General features: G+C 39.4%; 2 protein-coding genes across 10 annotated transcripts in view; one reads left to right on the top strand and one right to left on the bottom strand.

Moving 5' to 3' along the window:
* The window catches only part of JAM2 (junctional adhesion molecule 2), a 32,856-nt gene extending 17,519 nt beyond the window's left edge, over positions 1-15,337 (top strand). For 2 of the 6 annotated variants that reach the window (XM_072922695.1, XM_072922877.1), the window contains exons 2-10: positions 446-511; positions 3,236-3,349; positions 4,838-4,990; positions 7,941-8,146; positions 10,333-10,435; positions 11,835-11,942; positions 12,214-12,302; positions 12,898-12,913; positions 14,609-15,337. In XM_072922695.1, the coding sequence (XP_072778796.1) occupies positions 446-511; positions 3,236-3,349; positions 4,838-4,990; positions 7,941-8,146; positions 10,333-10,435; positions 11,835-11,942; positions 12,214-12,302; positions 12,898-12,913; positions 14,609-14,721 (968 nt within the window). In that variant the 3' untranslated portion in view covers positions 14,722-15,337. Of the gene's footprint in view, positions 1-445; positions 512-3,235; positions 3,350-4,837; positions 4,991-7,940; positions 8,147-10,332; positions 10,436-11,834; positions 11,943-12,213; positions 12,303-12,897; positions 12,914-13,652; positions 13,687-14,608 lie in introns of all 6 variants that reach the window. The other 4 variants (XM_030260895.4, XM_002187093.7, XM_072922832.1 and 1 more) reach the window with 4 other exon arrangements.
* A 3,897-nt stretch (positions 15,338-19,234) lies between these two features.
* ATP5PF (ATP synthase peripheral stalk subunit F6) lies at positions 19,235-23,554 on the bottom strand. 4 transcript variants are annotated; one of them, NM_001245762.2, is given in 4 exon segments: positions 19,235-19,363; positions 20,696-20,820; positions 22,104-22,295; positions 23,426-23,544. In NM_001245762.2, coding segments are annotated over 3 exon segments (324 nt in total). In that variant the 5' UTR covers positions 22,274-22,295; positions 23,426-23,544; the 3' UTR covers positions 19,235-19,334.
* Between the last annotated feature and the right edge of the window lie 29 nt (positions 23,555-23,583).

The raw sequence follows: 23,583 nt of genomic DNA, 5'->3' as shown, positions 1-23,583 counted from the left end.
AATTTGAGATAATTGCCAATTACTGTACATATTTTTTACCCTTTAGAATCTCTAAGTGGTATTCAGAAAATGTGCATGCCTTGTAATAAGGATGTTCTAGAAAATATACTTATGGATTAATAGATATCTCCCCAGTTATAAACAGACATGACCATAGCATAAAATGTTTACTGTTTATATAGAACTTCTTACACTTAAATATCATTATGCCATTGTAAAAAATAAATATTACTTATTTTTTACAGATGCCAGAACCTGGAGAAAAAAGATTAACTGTTCAAGGCCAGCCCTGGTCTAGCTCTTTGTCTGTTCTCCTTCTCATAGGCAATGTCTAACTTGTACAGTGTGAGGAGGTCTCAAAAATATTGCTTGTAGCTGCCAAAGCGCATGTGAAATCACAAATGTTTATTGCTGAATTGTCTTTTTTTTTGCTGTCCCCTTGCAGGTCCTGATGTGTCTGGAATCTCCATTGAAACAGATAACAAAAATGTAAAAGCAGAGGAGTTCAAGGGTACAGTATGGGCATTGTTGTGATAATTTTTATTGTATACACAATACATGCAAACTATTCATACAGAAGCTGTGCAGCTATTGAGGTTGTCTTCCTCTTTCCTAAGGGGTCCTGTGCCTACTCTCTCCACTGATTCTGTGTTATCTTGGTCTTGTCCCCATTTTCTCTTACTCGAGGTGGAGTTGACCTCGGTGCTCCCCAGAGTTCCTTTGCAGCCTCCCCTGTTCTATGGTTCTGTGACTTGTGTGTCAGCCCTGTAACTTCTGCCTGGTTTCCTTCCACACAATGTCATGGGAGCTGATGGAAAGGAGAAACATTAAATATCTTACAAGACAGAAAAGTGAGGGACTAGAGAGAACAAATATAAGTTAGTTAATTGCAACTAACAATAATTTAATAGCTGTTTTTACTTGTCAGTAGCTGTAATGGCTATTTACATAGTTATATATGTGTATATATGTGTGTCATATATAAAATAGCAAAATACTTCAAATAATGGGGTGGAGAACTTAGAGAGGCAAAGAGGAAAACCTGTTTGCTGGGTAGATGAGAAAGGGGAGTACTGTAGTGTGAGGTTTGTGGGTTACGTGGGTTTGTTTTTTGAATTTGGTTGGAGTGGAGAGAGGTGGGAATTTGGGATCAAAAAACCTGTTCTCTGAGCTTTAAACCTTATTCAGCTTCTTGAGGTAATAATAAAATATTTTAGAGGTCTCTAAAATTGTCATCTGGACTTCTGTTAAGTATTCTTTTCTTGACAGAATGCATTTAGAGCTAAAGGCAGGCAAAACCACAGAGAAATGTTTCAGGTAATACTAAAACTTGATCAGGTTTTGTCTTTTCATGCGGTATATGGCTTGTATTTTGTCTTTTGTTACTTGTACATTGGATGGAATCAGTTTAGCACAGCCCAGATGCCAAGCCAAGTTCTCCATGCGTAGCAGCACTAAGGAATGGTAGGGCCAATAGGCAGTTATTCCACTGTGGGTGCAGCTGGTCTGAAATGCATTTTCCTTCTCTCCTCTAACTCCTCTTACTGTAGAAGAGGATGGTCAGGCACTGGGACAGGCTTCCCAGGAGAGTGGTCATGGTACCAAGCCTGACAGAGCTCAAGGAGCATCTAGGTGACACTGCTGGTCATGGTTTTGTTTTAGGTAGTTCTGCAAGGAGGAGGGAGTTGGGCTCACTGACTCTTAGCATTCCTTCCAACTTGAGATATTCTATAATTCTATCACCAATGATAGCCTCCAGACCAGCTGTAAATCCAAATTAAATATTGTGCAGATCTCTCCAAGATTCCAGAGGGCTTTTGCAGGCCTAGCAGTACCAGTGCTGATGCACAGTGTCCTGTGGACCTACCTTAATGCAAATCAAGTACCTCTCCCTGACTCCATTCCTATGGGAAAAAGCAGGAGAGGGGAGCTATAACTGAGGATGATTTTACTGTGTTGTCTCTGTTCTGTGCACACTCCCTTTCTTCTATCCATTCCTTTTCTCTGAATAAGATTAGTGGGTGGGCATCAGTGCTAGGTTTTTTCTGAAACAAAAACATGGGGCATGCAAGAAAGGGGCAGCTCATTTGGGACAGAGGTGACTTGTTCAGCTGGGAACACTTCAGCTGAGCGGTCTCTGGGTCAGCTAACACAGACCAGCTCATTTGACAAGCCAACTGTCACCAGGCCAGCAGCAAAAGCAAGCTGAGCTTGAATGATGGTTTTTCTTTGTTAGAAGGAGACAAAAACAAAATGGAAAGGAAACTAGCAAATCTTAATATTCAGGAAGCCTCCACCCATACACTCAACCTGAAGTCAGGAACCTCAGACTTCCTGAGTGCACAGTATGTTTTTCAAAACAGCCAGTGCACGTGTAACATGTTTCTGGCAAGGAATGCTCTCCTGCCTCAATTTTTCTTTCAAGTCTGGATATTTTTTTTTTCCCTATGAGGTATCACCAAGGCTACCAGTCTGGGTTTTTGTTTCTTTTCAGAGCAGACCTAGGAAATCAGACTCTGAAGTGCAAAGGAGTAGATCTGTCTGCAGCTCTTAATTACCTTCCAGACTCATTTGTTTAGACTGTAAAGAAATATGATGGTTGATTATGTTTGAGCAGTGCATGTTAGATTATGAAAGCTAGACAGGCCTTGTCAAAACTATAAAGGATTTTATTTTATTTACTCTGGATATTATGGCCTATATTGGAAAATTGGTAGCTTACAGGTAGCAAGGTCTATATTGCATTTGTTTCTTTAACCATCTTACTGGAATATTTTTCATCTCCATTAAGTTATACATTTAAACAGAAAAGCTATTGATACAGAATTCAGAATGGTAATTCAAAAATATGTTTATAACAGGGTCAGAGTCCCCTTTTTTTGGGATGATCTGCTCAGAAATGTTTAAACTAAAATGAGGGTAGTAATAAAGAATGTAATTGATAAAGTAGATATTCCTATGTTAGATGGGGAAAGTAATAAACCCTATCCAGCATGGGAATCCCAACATCTGAGGTTTGACCCAAAAACCACTGAAGTATAATAAAATTACTGGTTTCTTTCTCCCCACCGTGTGTAAATCTGGAGAAGGATCACTTTGATATCTAGCCATTGCTGACTGTACAAGTTCTTTTGAAGGAGGAACATGAATTTCAGGGAACTTGAATGTATACCAACACAATACTAAAATCTCTAATTTTCCCTTTTTGCCTTTATTTTTTTTTTCTTCCCTCTAGAGGCTATTCTTAGTTGCAAACACAAATTTTCAAAAGGGATGAGTTTAAGAATAGAGTGGAAGAAAATCCAGTCTCAAGGAGTCTCATTTGTCTACTACAACAGTGAATTTACAGGTACAGTACTGCAAACAGATGGTTTAACATGTCATTCTCCACCATAGCTATTGACTCTTTCTTGGGAAGCAACACCAAGAATAAGACTGAACAAGAAGGCTCTTGGCTGTTCATATAGATGAGTTGTCCTTTTCAGAAAGAGAATTCTTCTCGGGGGGGAAAAAAAAAGCATTTCTTTATAAAATAATCAATTATTATTTACCTTTTAATTAAGTTAAATAGAATAAAATTAAAGACTAAGAAAAATGGTACTGCAGATTCCTTGGGATTTTTCAACAATGAAATTACATGCAGATGTAAACTCCCCTAAACTACTGCAGGCTCTGCACTCCTATCCTAAAAAGAGGTTTCTCAAGTCTCCTGTAAAGCAGGAGGCTTAGATATGAATAATGCAGCATTTTTTATATACATAAAATATAAACTCAGCTGTATATTATAAATTATTTGTATTCTTTTCAGAAGTAGAATTTCTCTTTTTATGTTTTGAAAAGGATTTACTTCAGCTTTGTGTGTTGGAGAACATATGAGTCTCTGTTACATTGTACACAATAAACAAAGGTTGAGAAATAAAATAAAAGCACAGAGATTTTGTTAGTTTGTAGAGCTTGCAGATGTGTTGACCTTGATGAAGTTGGTTTTTTCTGCATATATTTAATTTAGAAAAACACTCAGACTCATGCTTCTGTGTGTGCATGTAACTTTCATAATAAGCTGTAGAATTAAAAAGACTTATTCATTGTAAGAAGTCTGATGACAGTGTTTTTGTAAATCCATCAGGTTTTTCTTGCCAAGTTATAATGTCAAATACTCTGCTGTGGTCTCACTCATAACTTTTTCTTTAAGGTAATTAAGTTAGTGATTGCCATGTCTCTAGTGGAAAGGGATGTCTTTCAGTCACCTCACTACTGTTCTATGCATTTTCTTGAACCACCTGCAGAAAAATGCATTCCATCTTCCAAGTGGATAATGTAAGGTAGATGGAGGTTTTTTGAATTGAAGGTGTTTTTTTGGACTAAATGGAAGGTTCATACTGTTTTGAGAAGGGGATTTCATATTGCTCTTTGGTGATACGTAACTAACACTGAACAAAAAAACAATAGTTTTATGTACAGTATGATGTAAAATGTCAATAAATTGTACATGATTCCAGAATAAGCCAATGAGCCATAGATATTTGCTTCAGACTGAAAGAGAAGAAATTTATTCTAGATATACAGAGGAAATATATGAAGAAAATTCCTCCCTGTGAGGATGGTGAGGCACTGGCACAGGTTGCCCAGAGAAACTGTGGCTGCCCCATCCCTGGAAGTGTTCCAGACCAGGTTGGATGGGGCTTGGAACAACTTGGTCTAGTGGAAGGTGTCCATGCCCATGGCAGTGGGGATAGAACAAGATGATCTTCAAGGTCCCTTCCAATCCAAACCATTCTGTGATTCTATGATTCTATAAGCAAAGAGCAGAAACCTCTCTGTCTTGTTCTCCCTAAAGGTGATCTTCGAGGCCGAGCAGAGATGCTGAATACAGGAATCCGAATCAGGAATGTGACTAGAAGGGATTCTGGCACCTACCGCTGTGAAATCAGTGCCAAGAGTGAAGAGGGGCAACGCCTGGGAGAAGCTACTATTACTCTCACAGTATTGGGTACAAATTTTATTACTTAGGCTTTTTAAAAAACTGGATGGTGAGGTGTTGGGGTGCTGAAGGTAGGGTTGTCCACACAGTGTGTGGCTGCTGGGTTTTTGGGTCTTCTTCGGGCTGGGTTTATTAACACACTTGCACACAAACATTGTACAACGTCACAAAACAGCTTGGCAAAAGTCACACTTGCATTAGTAAGGGACTTAACTAGGGTTTTATTAAATCAGAGTGTTTCAGTTCTCAAAACTGAAATCACGCAGTGACTGAGAATCTGGATAAGATGATCATGGTGTTTGGCACTGGAAAGTCAGCATCTGTCAACACTTATCAAATATTCACAAGCAGAAGTTCATTCCAATATGCTACAGTCTCGTCCTGGTTTTGGAAGGAGTTTTTGTGCAATGACAGCCAGAGAGCTGGCAATCAGTGGGCTTTATTTACAGGAGAGATGGTGGTGCCTGCTGGGGAGCAGTTGTTCTTTGTGGGTCTTGCTTTCTTTCCCAATTAAGGAATTTATGGAAAAGTGAATACTGAGCACATTGTTCTCACACTGGGTTTGGTATTTGTTGCACTGGATGAGTGGTAGAGGCCAATAGTTTTCTTTTTTTTGCCTGTACAAGGACAAAAGAAAATACTTGTTTTTGTAGACTCTAGATTTGTCCTATTAAAGCTAGTAATAATTGATCATTCAAAATTATACATAAAGTTTCTAAGTTCTTCATAAAAGATGATAAATGCACAAACTTCTGATAATCATCAACAATGAGGTAACCCCACTTTCTTTACTTTCCCAACAGCTTTCCTGTTTTAAATGTGACTTCTTAATTTAAAGTTGAAATCTTCAAGGCCAAAGAGAAGGGAGGGGTAGCATAACTTTTTGAAAGTTAATGTGAATTAGTATTTCATTTGGTTTTCTTTATCTCTGCTTTTTATCTTAAAATCAACCAAGAAAAAACTATCTATACTAGTTAAGGTGTCAGTTGTTCTTTTAATGTTCCATGGATGCCTCTTCACCATTATTTTTCTTCTATATAATATTAAGTACCAAAAAAAAAAAAAATTAAGTTCCTTTTCTGTTCATATTAAAAATCAAAAAAGAGACATTCATCTTCATAGGAGAAGGAGCAAACAGTTCTCCTGCATCTCTGGGGGAATGTAATTTAAACTGGAATGTAATAACCAATTGGTTTTGGTCCTCAGATTGGGGTTTATGAAGTATCTATGATGGTTGCCAAAGTCTCGGTGAATCTTTCTGACATTCACTTCTCAAAAATTGACTCCTTTTAATACAAAAACTCTTTTTCCTCTTCCTCACTTAGGTTTTTAAATACTAGGGTAGGGAAGGGGCCAATTGCTGGACTTCAGATTCTGCATTATTCCATCTGTCTGTGAACAAGAGGTTGCATACAAGAAACGAAGTGAAACAAACTCTAGGGTTGGATGAAAGTGCACAGACTGGAGACAGGATGACACAGCATATGGTGGGGGGAGGCTGGCAGTAAGCATCTCCTTCATTTTTAGCAACTCATAAATTTTACTGTGCTCTCAGTAGCAGGATTGTGCCTTCCAGCCCTTCTCCTACACCTCATTTCATTGACATGGTAGTTATCAAACATGCACAAGTGCTTTCCTCCTCACAATGACTGTCAGCCTGATCCATGATCCCATTAGTAAAGTTCTTAAAAATGCCCCTGCCTGAATTAAGGTGCAAATGAGATCATATGCCAGTGACAATAGTAAATGTATGAGAGAAGGAGAGAGAGAGAAATAAGAAATAGGTGGGAGGGACAGAGAGTAACAAGGACAGAATAAGGAAAATACCACCACTCCATGGATCCCAATGATGTTTCACTGATCCTCTTCAGCTGGTCTTCTTGGTGGTGAAGGTCCCCCCTGAAAGCATAGAATCTAATAGGTGAATAAATATTCAGTCTAGGTGGGAAAATCCAGGCTCCTCCCTTGGGGAGCAGGGGGAGTTTGCCATTGTCTCTTACAACTTGCTGGGTTTGTTGTATCACATACAGTCCAATGGTGCAAGGCTTCAGGAATGACACTGGGGAGCACTTTAGGGGGCTTTTGATGGATTAAGGCTGCCTCTCACATGAATATCCCATGGATGTGGCCTTCCCAAGATTGGTGGTTCCATAGCCAGTTTGTGTAAGGGAGGATGGGTTCCCTGCCCCTGAGCAGAGGTTGCAACACACCGAAACTTCCTCTCCCGACATCAGCTGGGGGGAAAATCTGTGCAAACCTGCTCCCAACCTGCTCCTGTGGGCTACTGTGACAGCTATAGCTGGTCTATAGCAGCACAGATAATTAGGCCATAACAGATACCAACTCAACCAGCCTAACTCGTTAGAGAACAAGTAGTAAACAAGTCCCCAGGTTTTAAGTCAATAGGCTGAATTCAAGTTCAAACAAGGGGACCCCAGCCAATCCCTTTGAACCAGGAATGCACCTGTATCATTGGCCAGTGAGCTGTGCAGAGTTAAGACTTTTGACCAATAATATCTGTAAGCATGGGAAATTCCAAGCCCCTGTGTAAGAGAGCACACATCGATAAACTCTGGCTGTTGCTGCATGAACCTCGGTGGGTATACATTGCATTCCTATCTCCATCAGTGACAGTCTATGGCCTCCCTCACTCCAAAGCAAGCCCAAGATGATTCTTAGCATGGCTGCTGGGTTTGGCTCACATTCTTTTCCTTGTTTACTTGCTTGTTTCAGGTGATTAAGAATGAGTTTTCACTTTATTTAATCTCAGCATTTGACTTTCAGTCCAAACTCCAAGTCAGGTATCTTTGGGGAGGCTTCTTTGGTTGTAGCTTCTTTATACAGTTTTTGTTATAATGGGCAAAACTTTATATCAATGTTTGAGGCATGAACTATTTCAGACTCTGACACATGTGGACAGTATAAGTACGTGTGTAACGAGTTCAATTTCACTGTCCAGTTGCTCCGACTACTCCAGTGTGTGAGGTACCCAGCTCCGCAATGACAGGAACGGTCGTGCAGATGAGTTGTAAGGAAACTGAGGGCTCCCCTCCATCTGAGTACCAGTGGTACAAGAATGGTGTTGCCTTGCTGGAGAAGACAGGAGCAGCCAGTGCTAGAGCAGCAAACATTACTTACACCATGAATAAAAAGTCTGGCACTCTGGTAAGTGTAAAAACCAACTCTGTAATAGACAGCTATCAAGGAGACCAAATTTACTGTTCATAAAATTATCTAGGGATCTAAATCCAGGAATTCACAAGGTCTTTGTTGGAGGTCAATGTCATGCTGAAATGTGCTGAGAAATGCAGAAGGTGGTTTCTGCCTCAAACCAGTGACAAGCCATAGACATTGAATGACACGTACAAACCGGGTGAGGTGCGAGGGTGCAGTAGTGATAATTGAGAATTTAGAAATACATGACAAATTTTACCTTGTGAGCTGGTAAACTAGTGCCAGGTGAGAATGAGGTCTCAGTATGGCAACAGAGATATATTTGACAGAACCTTAAAATTTGGAATAGTAGCTTCATACACTTCAAGGGGAGTGCAGCACTCAGGGCAGTACAGAAACTCTGCAATCCAATGCTATTTACAAGTTCCCATCCAGGACCTGTGAAGTCAGTGGGATGAGTTGGGACTGTAAGTAAGCTTAGTTCTTTGTTTTAGTTGTAGTTTGTTTTGTGGGTTGTGATGTTGGATTTTATTTGCCTTCAGAGCTGGCTGTCTCTCTCATTCTTACCCCATTAACTGATCCTTCAAAAGAACTTGATGCTACTTAGGAAGCTGAGATTTTTCAGAAGTAAAGTTATTCTAAGAACACTACTCTTGTGCAAAATCAAACTGAAACTGAATGGAAAATGGAAACTGAAGTATGACTAAGCATTCAGATGTTCTGAATGCTCATCACGGAAATCAGGTGGACTATTCAGACTTACTAATCACTTCTGAAAATATCTAAGTGTGGCATACATTAAAAAGAAACAGTTAACAAGTCTAATAATTATGAAAATAGAAATACTGGAATTGACATGAGGTCAGTTTCTATCCATCTCTTTGTTATGGATCAAGTGAGAGATTTAGAAAATCCCTGCCTTAGGCTTAGATTTTTTGCAGCAGCTCTACTTAGGTGACCTGAACCTAAATCTCTCTGGCTCACAAGTTCTTAAGAGGGAACAGTTAGGTCTATTATAAATTGAGTTACTTAATGAATTGGCAGAAAGTAACAGACAAGAGGACTTAAACACTTATTTATTACACGGTGTAAAATAAAAGAACTACTAGGAGATTACATAAAATTGTGCATGACTTCAAGGTACCTATATTACAGCTAGCAAGGAAATAGTACAGGTTAGGAGTCAATGTAACTTACCATCAAATTGCTGATAGTGTACAAAGAGTTCTTACACTCAGCCCCCAGGACAGCAACCACAAAGTGGGGTACTGACTTTGGTGAGGAAAGCCCACACATTTCCAGGGAATGTGCAGAATATTTTTGCTTTGTGAAAATATGGTGTAGCTTTTACAATTTGTGAAGTGTATGTCAGTCAGAAATTCCAGCTTGTCTTTCCACATCTGCTTCCACAGCAAGATGTTTACTGTCAGCTGAAAGCATCCCTCCTATGGCAATGAAATAATTCACTACAAGATAAACTGTCCTGATTGAGTTACTTCACCAAGGCTCCTGTGAGGCTCATGTGAGAGCAAGATGCTCTGAGTTATTGCACCAACTAACGAGCAAGAGATAAGCTCTTCTGTGCTGGAGAGAGATGTCCTGCTACAGTCTCATTTTCATTTCATTTTCATTTTTACAGTAGCAGTATTTAATAAATAGTATGGAGCATTTCTCTGTTGGAAGAAGACAAAGTGCATTTTTGAAGGGTTGAAAATCACCCAGACACTCTTCTGAAAAATTTCAGTTGACAATGCATCATAAGTAGTATGTGTCAAGTTTTTTGAAGGATCAGTTAATGGGGTTATTGTTTTGATAAAATGAAGAAACAGTTTGATTTCAAGTATTCTGAAATTAGAGCACATCTAAAAAAGTGGATATTATTAATATTATTTAAAAAGTGTAAAGTTCTGCTCCACTGAAAATTAATTTCCTTGTAGATATACTCCACTGAGTTTAAATGTCCATCTAAAGGAACCTCTTAGGCAACAAGCAGAAGTTGAAGGACCAGGGAATGTGACTAGGAGCAGTTACAAGGTTGAAATGGAACAGAATTTCTTACTTGCCTTCAGGGTTTCATTTGTTTAAAACAAACAAATCTACATTGAAATGTCAAAATTTCTATCCTACAGGATTTTTTCGCCCTGTTCTGATAATGGTTTTGGACTGTTTCTTAACAGCTGTTTAATACAGTTACAAAGAATGACACTGGAGAGTATTTCTGTGAAGCCTCCAATGGGATTGGACTATCTCAGAAATGTTCAGTGAAGCGAATGCAAGTTGGTATGTGTTAAAGAAAATAATGGTGGAAAACAATCTTGCAGTAGGATTTATGTAATTGCATGGTGTAACTGAGAATCTAATTGATTTCATTGAATTCAATCTTTTTATTTGATTATGGCATTTGTGGGGAGGAGAAATAATAAGTTCCTTATTGAGTAATTAGCTTTTAGATTGCTAAACACTAAACTTCACAGAAAAGCATCAGCTATATGAGAACTTTAATATTTCTAAATGCTTTTGTGGAAGGCTTACAGAAGAGTGTGCCAGATCACTGGGGTGTTTTCTTTACATAAGGCCTCCCTTTTGGGATTCATTCATGGGAAATCTTAATGTAACAGTCTGTAATAACCCAAAATGTGTGAGGGTTTTTTGCAAAATATACAACTGGTTCTTGCATAGGAAAGCAAATGGTAACAAATCCTAATAATTACTGCAGGGAAGATCCTGTCCAAGTGTTCCATAAAGCAGCACATGGAACTGCAAAGTTCCATATAGTGCTTTCATGGAACTTAGCTGAAAATCATTGTGCCATGGGTTTTAATGCATTCTTGGTGGATTATGAGCAAATTTTCCTCAAGCTACTGAGATAGAATCGCTTTGTGAAAATATGCAGTAAATCCTAAACTGCTGTCAGCCTAAATTGTAAAAAAAATTGTTAGGTTTTGGGGTAAAAATTTCAGCCTAAAGTTGGGATCCAAATAAATGGAAACAAAACAAAAACCTATGAAAATGTTTTTCCTTCTTGATCATTTTGGTTTTCCTAAAATGAATAAGTTTGAAGCTCTTAGCGATTATGTCAGGATATGAGTATAGTCTTTGTCATGGTTGAAGTCAAGCCATCACTTTCAAAATAAAAATGGCCAGATGTTTCAGTAGCCTGGTGTAGTTTAACTTCAGGAAACTCAACTTTATTGTGTTTTATTTTAAAAGCCTTGCTATTTAAAAATGTAAAAGTCATTGAGTTTCAAGTAACTCATTTGAAGAGTTCTCTAGAAGTGGAACTCAATTGCCACCAGTTGTTTCAGTTGTGTTAAGCAAATGATGAAAATTACTTTAACAATTAAAAAGATTTCATTATGTTTTTCCTCAGAGATACATGACTTGGGTAATATTTATCTGGTGTAGATATGATAAGGAATATGTATCCCTTGATCCTTCTTATTCTTTTCTTAATTTTGATCCAAACTAAGGAGTTGATGTGTACCAAGCACTTCTGTTAAAGTGACTGTGGCACATTAGTGTTTTTTTACTGCTTACTTACATCTGTTACTAATTAACTTATGCATCTTGGGCCAAAGCCCACCTATAGATATGAAAATGCCTGTGTTAATCAGGGAAAAATCCAGCCAGTGGAAATTTTTACAATTTAGAACAGAGGACTTCTGCTTTATAATTACAGATGACCTTAATTTAAGCGGTATCATTGTGGCTGTAGTATTGGTGGCTCTGGTGATGGTTCTATGTGGCCTTGGAGTATTCTATGCCCAAAAAAAGGGCTACTTTGCAAGTAAGTAGAATAAAATCACTCCTTTCTTGAGTCAAAAAATCTCTTTATTTAGCAGTATTTCCATTACATTCTGTCTTGCCTAGAGAAGCTGTGGATGCCCTGTCCTCAGAAGTGGTCAAGGACAGGTTGGAGGGAGTTCTGAGCAACCTGTTCTAGTGGAAGGTGTCCCTGCTTATGGCAGGGATTTAGAACCAGATGATCATTAAAGTCCCTTCCTTCCCAAACCATTCCATGATTTTATGATTCTGATGATGTCCTCCTTTCCATAAAGGTTCTAGCTCCATGGTACTAAAGCTAGAGAGCATTCAACCAGCAAATTTTGTGCAGACATTTTTATTCTGCCAACATCTACTGCAAAAGGTACTTTGAAAATGACATGGAGATGTTTGCACAGTTGCTTAAGGCTACCAAACAACAACCTAGGGAAAACAACAAGCCTGACTCTGGTTCTTGGAACCTCTCCACCCTAGTTTTGATAAGGAATGCCTAATAAAGGCAAAATAAAATAAGCCCATTTTAGTCAACAATGCCTGACCAATTAAATTCTGATGAAAGGGAAACTAAATTAACTGTCTTCTTCCTCTGGGTCATGAAAAAAGTTTGCTTTTAGGGATTGCTGCATAAATCCAGCAACCCTCTCTGTAGCCTTTTCATTGGTACCTATAGGCTTGAGCACGGCAACAACAGATGCCAAACATTGGGGTCTGTAAAGGTCAGGTACCTGAAATTACCAGAGGCTTCAGAGCTGCTCGTTCACTTGGAGCTTCATTTACCCTTGAAAGCAACCTAATCTTTCTTCTGCCTAAACTCACTACACCAAAAAGAGACATTTGGGTCAGAAATTCCTTCTAGAAACTAAAGAGCTGAATATTCTAGGAATAACTACTTCAAAGAACTTCAAATCAGCAAAGGAAACTATTCCTGTGCTAATTCTTTTCTTTTCTTTCTTTTTCAGAGGAAAGTTCTTCCCAGTAAGTAAGCAAGTACATAAATCACTGCAAACCTCATTTACATTTCAGATTTTGTTTGTAATTATAATGATTTTTACAGCCTTTCTAACATAATTTTTGTGCAATAGCTTTCTTGGCACTGAGATAAATCTGATCCTACACACTAGCTGCTTTCTTAAATAGAAACTAGTGTGCTGGTCAGAAAGTGAATCATTACATTACTGTGGTAAATACACAGAGATGTGTCTTTTTACATAGTTATAGCTTACACTCCTAACTCAGCTATTCATGTGTCTCCTCTTCAAACTAGACAAAAGACAATCAGAACCAAATTGAACTGCTGTCATATCCATATCTATGTTATTTCAGGAAGTGTTTTGTAAAAATATAACTGGTGGAAACTTTCTGACAGTGCCTGGTCTATTCCTTTGATATGGATTTAGTTCACTCAAATTTCTTAGTAGCAAGTCAGAATTCCTCAAGCTATTTTAGTTTTGGTCATGAGCTAGAGAAAAAGTGTAACTGGAAGACTTGGAAAGACAAGCTAGAGAAGGTGTTTGGCAGTGGTTTATGAGATCATGACTGATATTTAAAAGCATTCAATGGATTTGTTACTGTAAGTTTTTTCTAAGAGGAGGGGGAAAAAAAATCCCTGAGGATTACTGGAAATCTGGAAAAATGCATTCATATATAAGGCTCCCAAAGGGAAGTACTGGAAAAGTATCTATTTAACCTGTATTCATTCCTGCTCTGTTAACAGAAAGAAGACGAACTATCAATCTACAAGTGAAAAGGCAAGTCTTCTGTGTTCAGTAGTGTATTTTAAAAGCTTTAGATCTCTTCAAAGTTCCTTAGATCTGTCATGTCTTTCCACATGCACACAAACTCCTCACTCCTGCCATGCCCATACCTGGCAACACTTTTTCTGCATTTACAGCTTCCTATTGCATAGTCTTAAGTGCAACACAGGTGCAGCATTTTGCTCCATACTTTGCATCTTCTTGTACACATTGAGTAATTAACTGAGACACAGACCAAGACAGCAATGAGAGAAAGATTTGCCCCTAACTCTTCTAAGAATAATGTGGGTCAAAAAACTTGACTAAATATGGAAGCTGAATTTACTACTTCCACCCCCACTTCCTTGAGTCGGCTCCAAGGGCTTTAGCTACACCTACATCATTCCAGCTTTAGAGATTGGTGCAAAAAAGAATAGAGTTCTAAGTAAAACTTCCACTAGGAGTGACTGAATATCACTATCTACAGTTTAAGGACATTAGGAGTTAAAGTAGCATGAGTACTACTGATGTAACCTTTAAAGATCCCTGAACACTGCCCATTTCCTTAATTGAAACAAAACATACTAAACTGCATAAGCTTAATCCTTGATCTAGTATGTAAATAAGAAACTCCCTGAGACTGTCTGTTTGCTCTGAGTGAGAAAGATAAACCTTTGAAGAGCTATGGTATCTGCTTATCATTATTAATGCACTTAAAAATCAGATGCTGAACAGAGCTGTTTGATACCTGTATTTATGTGTAGAGTGCACTTTGTAGACCTCCTGTCTCAGAAAAGAATAAACATTTACTAACAGTACATCAGATGCATTTCTTGTCAAGCTCAGTGCCTTAGTTTCTTCTGAAATGTACACTAAATATTAACCTGCTTAAAATCTTTGAACTATTATTTATTGTAACCTTGTTTGCTTCATTTAGGATTTCAAGCATACCAAGTCCTTTTTTATTTAGAAGATTTCAGCCTCTGTGAGGGACATCAAATTACTACTTGTTATACAAAAGTATCAATGTCCTGGTTTCAGCTGGGATAATTTTCTTCATAGTAGCTGTGTTTTGGATTTAATATGAGAATAAAGTTGATAACACACTGATGTTTTAGTTGCTGCTGAGTAGTGCTTACTCCAAGTCAAGGAGTCCTCAGATTCCCATGGTCTTCCAGTGAGGAGCTGCAAAAGAAGCACGGACAGAGCACAGCTGGGACAGCTCATCTGAGTTGTCCAAAGGGATATGCACAGAATCACAGAATGGGAGAATAAACTGAGTTGGAAGGGACCCATCAAGATCATGAAGTCCAACTCCTGGCCCTGCACAGGACGCCCCAAGAATCACACCATGCGCCTGAAAGCATTGTCCAAACACTTCTGGAACTCAAACAGGCTTGGTGCTTGGTGACCACCTCCACGCCAGAATATCATGCTCAGTATTTAAATTGGGGAAGTTGGCCCGGAGGAGCCAACTGCTGCTGGGGAACAGGCTGGTCATCAGTCAGCGGGTGGTGAGAAACTGTTGTGCATCACTTGCCTTTCCTGGCCTTTACTCCTCTCTCTCCTTTTCACTACAATTCATATTATTGTTGTTATTAATATCATTAGTATTATTAGTATCGTATTTTACTTTGTTTCAATTATTAAATTGTTGTTCTCTCAACCCACCAGTTTTACATTTTTTTTCCCAGTTCTCCCACTGGGCAGGGGTGGGGACAGTGAGCAAGCAGCCACATGGGACTGAGCTGCTGGCAGTTCAGTTCTTTTTGGCACTCAACATGGGACTCAAAAGGTTGAGATAAAACCAGATCTGACTAAAGCATGTTAAAACAAGTTTGTTATAAGCCTTCATTGTATTGGTTTAATAGTTGCTGGTCACCATATTGATTCATTTGCTCTAGGCCCAGGCTAAGGTTATCACTGTGTTGTTCTGTGTTGTACTGGCTTGTGATATGATGGAATGGCTGGTCAGGAGCCTGTCTGGTGTGTCCCCACTGCCCTTTGGGAGCCATCTGGTGGAAACTATCCATAGTTACATCTACTGCTGTTCACCCTCAGAGAGCAAACCCATGGGAAAAACATCTTCCTTCCCCTCCAGGATGAATACAATTTGAGCATTTGAGAATTTTAAAGACTTTGCATATCCTGTGACTATCCTTGAAACCAGCCTGGTCCTTTTGTAAGAATCAGTATGTTCTTGCATATGGTTCAGGCCTTCTTTAGGGTTAAGAAACGATCTGTGGCTATCGAAACCCCAACAACACATTCTGTACCTACACAGACTTCAGTAACAGGCCAACAAGAGGCAACCACTCAAAACTTATTCCTGAGTGAGCTGCAGGATATACATAAATATTTCAGCTGTTGTCCTGATGAGCATACTACCACCCAGCTGTTCTGATGCTGGGATAATGGGACTAAGGGATTGGAATTAGAGGGTAGGAATCACTTTCTAAGAAAGCATGCATTGACAAGGCGATTGCAAGAGAGACACAAGTTACCAGCCTCTGGAAGCAACTCCTGTCAAACCTGAAGGAAAGGTATGCTTACAAGAACGATGTTACATGTCACCATGCAAGTGGAAAGATATCCAATACTTGAGGGAATTAGCCATGACAGAGATTTATTTTGACCTGGACAATACAAGGTTCCCCACAGATCCAGACCAATTTGTCTGCATGTCACCCATATGGTGGAAGTTTGCAGAGTGTACCAAGAGTACACACCAACACACTGCCAATGTTACTCTAAAAAGACATCACACCACCATCTGTGGATACAGTGGCTTGCCATCTCTGGGAATGTGAAGACAATCTCTCTTCCTCTCTCATCTGTGGAGAAACTATCAGGTAAACTGTCCCAGGAGTTTCAGCAGTTCAAAGAGGATATGTTCTATTCCCCACCTCTACAGACCCATGCTAATGACAGTAAGTGTTGGCTCAAGAGGAGGTACATCCCTGTGGGTTTAGCTGAGACCACAGAGAAGGCATGAAGAATTGGGATGGGAGACCTACCTTGATCTTAGAGATATGAATTGTAAGGAAAACAATCCCAAATGGGTGTTCTTCCAGGAAAGCTGCTACTCCCGTCTCCAGTGGATGGTTTCCCAGGCAGAGTGGAACGGCTGAATTTACTCCTAATCCTATGGAAAGGAATTCTAATCCATTTCTTCAAAAAGTAAGCTCTCTTAGATATGAATTTTTTGAAAATGCATATCCTGAACTATGTAAGCCCTCTTTATGAAGTGATTCAGAAGAATGATTTCTGAGCAACACCACCAACCTTTTGAACAGAATGAACTAGAAATACTTGGAAAATACTCACAGATGCTTGGGCCAAGGAACATGGCATTTAGTGGGTATATTATATCATGCACCAGCTGAGAAAACTACATGATCCATTGGGCTGTTAGACTACACTGAGAGCAGTGGCCAGGGCAACCTTCAAACATTGGGATGCACATTGGCAAAGGCCACCTGGTGAGTCAGCACTACATCTACCAAGGGGGCTGGCCCTGCCCAATCAAAACTTTTACTGTAGAAGAGAGTAAAGTTCCTGTAGTGCATATGAAAACTGTGCTGCGGAAGACAGTCTGGGTTGTGCATTGAGTGGATTTGATTGAATAGCCAGTGCATTGTGTGATGTAAATTGCTGTGTATTAGCACTTCTACATCAGCTGCATGCCCATGACTGCACTGGGCACCTCATGGTGCCTGTCTCCACCCCTCCAGCTTTGGGAATCTGAACCCAACTCCCCTTCAACTGCCGTATTAAGAATGAATGTTGATGTAACTGGACAAACAGAGCAGCCAATGGAATCAGAACTGGCTTCAACATGCGACAATCCAACACTCACAAGTCATGACTGTCATAAGCCAAAAGTCACAGACTAAATTAATTCAATAGACTTCTATGGGAATTGTCTATAGATTAAGGAAATGGTATCTGTGTGTGCATCTTTAAAAGATGGGAAAGGTGGTCGCATATCGGGAAGTGTGGGATCCAGCATGACAAATGATATGGAGTAAGCAGCTACTACTCTTCTGGTTTCAGCTGGGAGTTAATTTTTTTCCTAGTAGCTGGTACAGAGCTGGTTTCTTTAATTAGAATTAGAATAATGTCAATAACACAACAATGTTTCAGTTGTTGCTCAGCAGTACTTACCCCGAGCCACAGACTTTTCAGTGCCTGATGCTCTGCCAGTGAGAAGGTGCTCAAGCCATGAGGGAACAGGGCCAGGACCCTGACCTGAACTGGGCAAAGGGATATAACATCATGCCCAGTATTTAAACTGGGGGGAAGTTGGCTGGGAGGGACCATTTGCTGCTGGGGAACAGGCTGGGCATCAGTCGGTGAGTGGTGATTGGCACTTGCGCTTCTCAGGTTTTCTCTCTCTTTCCCATATTATTACTTTGGTTCAATTATTTAAGTGCTTTATCTCAACCCACAAATTTTGTTTCTAATTCCCTTCCCTACAGTAGGGGAAGGGGACAGGGAGTGAGCCAGAGGCTATGGGATACTTAGCTGCCAGCTGGGGTTAAACCACAACATCAAGGGATCTTTTGACCTCTGCTGTTTCCATGTCTTATGCGCTGGAAATAGAAACTACCAATATTTAGTCAACCTAGCTGTGATGGCATTAAAAAAACCCAAAACTTTCAAATAAACTTAAAGACAAATTAACTTGTCTCTTCAATTTAGTTTTGTGTGAAAGCTTCTCATTTTGTTGATATGTATATGCAGCAATACAAGATTCACTCTTGCAGCTTGGAACAATCTATTCAAATAATTTTCATAGATGATCTCACTGCTTGTGTCTCAGCCATTGTCAAGGGCTCAATTCCTCCTGCAATTCTGATTTACTAGGACTTAGAGATGATTTCAGCAAATCTGATACAATTTCAAAGTGTGTATTGTAAACTAACTATGCTGATAAAAGAAATCCTCCTGTATTAAAAGCTCAAGCAGTGTTTTAATGTTTAATGTGGAAGTCTCTCTCTCTATGTAGACTGTGTATGTAGTTTCATTCTGAAAAAAAATCACGTCAATACAATTCAAACTGTAGTATGTAGACTCTAACTGTCGAAGTGTTTATGTAGTGTCTCAGATATAATTATAAATAAATAGCTCCTCAGAAGCTAAAGTGTTTGTGTCAATAGTTCAGTCACAGAAATTAACACCTTACAATCTCTTCAGCAGATTTAATTTTCTTCTGGAAGATTAACTTCATCACCTTTGTGTTCATTGATGCAGTGTAGAATTATGGCATTTGTGCCTATGCTTTTGACTGTGCAGCTCCATCACTACTGTAGGGCTTTGCTACAGACTTAAGGTTCATGGAGACTTGTTTTCTGCAGAAGCCTTTTGGATAAACTCAACAGAACAAGTAGTTCCTTCCTGGCATATCATTATAAATGTTATAATATCTAATTAAAACATAGCACACAAAGGAGTTTTGCAGTTAACACTGAGCAGCACTATTCAGCTGCCTCTTGACATGTAAGAGTTGGTGATCACAGCTAGCTACACTCACCACGCAGTTAAAGCTTCTCCACACCACTGAAATCAAACTGGAGCACTACATTTATTAAATTACAACTGGTGACATTTTCAGCAACTCCGTGCCTGTGCATTGCTGTTTGGTGTACAAGCTGCAGAAATCACTTTGGAGTCTCCTCAAACTTGGGCTCTGCAGGAGGAATGGGAGAGAGAAAATTCCTATTAGTCTCTTTTTATTCCATTTTCAAACACCACAATTAATCTGTAATTCAAAGAAAACTAACCACACAATTTAAACTCAACTTGGCAAGATACTCTCCACATACAAACACTGACCAAGGAGTTCTTGATGTCAAAGCTACAGGCTCACAAAGGTTAGGACTTTGGGCTACTAATGCCTGCTGTCTTTAATACAAAGTCTTAGAGGCAAGGCTCAGCTTATAGTAAGCATCCCTAAGGTAAAAAAATTCATGTTTCTACTCATATAATTACTCATATTAATTACAATTTGAAACCTAATTGAAATTAGATCAAAGATAGGAAACAGTGGCAAAAGAACAAAGTCATGTTGTGTCTGTGCTTTGCTCTGTTCCTATGGTCACACAAATTCTTTTTCCTTACAAAAACAAGTAAAATATTAATATGCATAGTTTCACATATGACATGGAAATAAAACTGAATGTAGAGAAATTACATCCCTAAAATTGTGGAAAAATAAAAAAAGGAAAACCATAGATCCTACTTTACAGGTACTCTGTTTTATCTGCACCAGTAACAACCTGATACCAACTTTACCCAACTAAAATACTTACAAAACCCAAAACATTTTCAGGTGTGTTCCAAGTCTAAATTAGAATTCCCAGACAGTCTGATCAGAACTGCAAGTTGCTGACTACGGTTGCTTAGCCTTGGCTGGCTGCTAGGTACCCACCAAGCCTCCTGCTGTCTGCCCTTTCCCTTCCACGCTAAAACAAGCTTAGAGCAGTTAAACAGAAGTCATAACCAAATCGATGAAGAAAAATATGTGGCTTAATATAATTCAGCCACAAAATATTCATAAGTAAGGAAATTAAATCCTATGTTCATTTTCTGAAATCAGTGGCTTTCCAGAGATGCTTACAAAATCAAAAAAGTCACAGTTTGGATGATATTAAGACTGATATTCACATCACAGTCCGCTGATCTTTTTGGCAAGATGAGAAAAATACAGACCCTAGGCTACTTCTATTTGAGCTCTTTCTTTAGGATGTCCTTATTTCTGAAGGACAATTAAGATAGCCTGATCTGACTGTGAGTTTTGTTCATCATTAGTATAATGAAGACCACATCTCTGCAAGAAAAGGCAAATAATCAAAACAGGAGTCACACGGAAACAGATGCGAACTGTGCTAAAGCATAACATTCCCAGAGGGCATTTTACACAAAATTAATTGTACAAATATAAACTAAAGGGGAATTTAACAAACCTGTGAGTGAACATGCCACTACTTGCAATTAGAATTCAGTAAAATTGTTAACTCACCCTCAAATTTAAATTCTGGAAACTTGGTGAGATCTCCCTCACCATACGCCCGTTGGAGTCTTGCAAGGGATTCATTCATATCTTTCTGAAAGTCAGGTCCTGCATCAACAGGCCCTCCAGCTTGCCTAATAAACATTAAAAGTTGTGATTAACAACTCAGTTCTAATATTTCACATGGAAAATTCTACATTTTCAATCCCATTTATAAATTAAAACCTTCCTAACAGCCAGTCGAAAGAAATAATTTAAAATATTTCCAAAACTCAAGATATGACACCTTAGGGCCTCCTTACCTTACACACAAACAAGATTCTCAGAGTAAAGGTTTTCTGCTGTCAGTGATGAAAATCCAACTATCAGGGATGAAAATCGAAGCCTTTTGAGACAAAAGGTGGTCTTATGAGGCAAAAACACTGATGAGTATGGAGGCTCTCCAGGCTCATAGTTTTTTCTGTTCCAGGTATGAATTCGTAACAAAATTGCGATTTGCAACTCTTGTCTCTGAACTAGTTATCTCAGCTAGCAAAGTTTAACTGTTCTTACCAAAAAAATGCATTTTGAATTCTAAAGAAGCAAAACTCCCCTCTACAACAGGAGCTTCTTGGGATTCAAGCATCAGAGAACTAAAACAGTAACTCTTCAGATTGCCAGCACTCAGTTGTACCAGCACAGGATCCATGCTTAGAATTGGTAAAACCATCAAATATCTGCCTCCCTGCACAGATGGGTTTGTAGGTAAGGACAGACACGTCTTCTACCAGTAGAGCTAAGAAGCATCTTAATTCCTTCCCAGGAATACTTCCCGAGAACAAATTACACAGAATTACTATAGTTTTTGTTTCCTGGTCAGCTGTTCATTCAAACATTACAAGAATCTAAGGTTCCATTTGAAGGAACTGCTTATTAACTTAAGATGTTAAATGAACCATGCTGATAATTCCATTAATTCTCAGCTGGTTTTGGTGGCTATTTCCATTCAGCTTCTGCAAACAAGACTAAAGAATAACTGTTTTCCCCAGCCAAAAAAAAAAAAAAAAGAAAGAAAGAAAGAAAGGTTTGTTTAGCTTTTTTCCCCCCTATTTATAGAGCATGTAAATGGGTAAAAATTAACATACCAGTACATTCATGCAACATGCAAGAGACTTTAACTGTGTGGCTTAACTGCCCAAGAAGACTGACATCACATTTTTTCTTTTTTACGGGAAAAAAAAATGGTATTTTCTATTAGACATGCAAGAACAACCTTTCCCACCAGTGAAACCATAAGTGTTGATATTTACAGACCAGCCTACAGGAGTATCAAATTGTCAAAAACCAACCACTTCAGGTCTGATGTTCTTATGTCAAAACCAACAGATTTCTCCCTTTTGCCATCAGCCCCCTCCTTAAGACAATTTCTTTTACTTACTTGCTCTTTGTGTTGTACTCTCTGATCTTGTCCAAGAAGAGCTTCTGGACTGGATCGAGTTCTTTTGCCTTGTTGAAGACAATGGCAGAGAGCCCAATGTTCCTGCGCACGTGAGTGGCCACGGCGGAGTGGAAAAGGGAGGAAAGCCGCAAGATCTGCTGCAGGATCATGATGGCACTACTACTTTAACCACTAATAAAACAGGAAAGCAGGAATACAGAATTAGTCACAGCGATATAACAAACGCATTCAAAAAGCAGGGAAAAAAAAATAGCTTGGAGCTGAAACTAGAAAAGTATTTAAAAGATATTTCCTTTAAGATCTTATAAAGATAAATGCAGAAGAACGAAAGAAAAATGTACTTTGGGGCTGAACTTTAAAGCAGAGGTTATTTCAAAGGAGCATATTCAAAGGTTATATATAAAGGTTATATATAAATATATATATATAAAAACCAGCATATTCAAAGATTTATATATTAAAAAAACAGTTATATTCAAAGGTTATTTAAAATAGCGTGGGAGGAGGGGAAATTCCAGCAACCACTGAACCCGAGGGCACCGTGGGTCCGCGACCCGTTCGGTACGGAACCACGACAGAACAACCCAGACAAATATATATATATATATTTATATATAACCCAGGTTATATATAAATATATATATATATATTAAAAAAAGCATATTCAAAGATTTTATATATATATTCAAATGTTTATAGATTTATATATAAAAAACCCAGTTATATTCAAAGGTTATTTAAAATAGCGTGGGTGGAGGGGAAATTCCAGCAACCACTGAACCCGAGGGCACCGTGGGTCCGCGACCTGTTCGGTACGGAACCACGACAGAACAACCCAGACAAATATACATATATATATATATATATATATATATAAACAGCATATTCAAAGATTTATATATATATATTCAAATGTTTATAGATCTATATATAAAAAACCCAGTTATATTCAAAGGTTATTTAAAATAGCGTGGGAGGAAGGGAAACTCCAGCAACCACTGAACCCGAGGGCACCGTGGGTCCGCGACCCGTTCGGTACGGAAGCACGACAGAACAACCCAGACAAACCGTGAATTCCGCTCTCCGCGCTGTTAAAGCAGGAAAAAGAGGTGACAATTTCAACCCCAGAGTCACCTTGGCCGAACCACCGCCTCAGCCCGGCCCCGCCGCCCTCGCAGTGCGCGCCGGGAATCACCGTCCCCATCCCTCCCCCCCGCGCACACCCGGCATCCGCACACACAGCCTGGCCCCGCCGGGACCTGGGAAGAGCCCCGGGAGAGCCCTGCACGCGTGGTACCCACACAGAGCCGCTTCCCACCGAGAGCCCAGCGCCCCTCGTACCCACACAGCCGCTTCCAGCTGAGGGAAGGCGGCTCGGGGCCTTCCGGAGCCGCGGGGGCCGCCGGGACTCGTAGTTCGTGCGGGGGCGCGGCGCTGTCGCGCGTTTCCCCGCGCTGGG

The sequence above is a fragment of the Taeniopygia guttata genome, chromosome 1 (assembly GCF_048771995.1).
Source record: "Taeniopygia guttata chromosome 1, bTaeGut7.mat, whole genome shotgun sequence".
NCBI lineage: Eukaryota > Metazoa > Chordata > Aves > Passeriformes > Estrildidae > Taeniopygia > Taeniopygia guttata.
Note: the sequence above shows the minus strand (reverse complement) of the source record. Positions and strands in the feature narration are given on the sequence as shown.

Excerpts from the sequence above, each read along its gene's own strand:
- ATP5PF (XM_012570079.5), bottom strand. The coding sequence starts at position 22,273 with ATGATCCTGCAGCAGATCTTGCGGCTTTCCTCCCTTTTCCACTCCGCC. Across the intron at positions 20,821-22,103 it reads GAGTACAACACAAAGAGCAA|GCAAGCTGGAGGGCCTGTTG; the intron begins GTAAGTAAAAGA and ends AATGTTTATTAG. Across the intron at positions 19,364-20,695 it reads TCCAGAATTTAAATTTGAGG|AGCCCAAGTTTGAGGAGACT; the intron begins GTGAGTTAACAA and ends TTCCTCCTGCAG.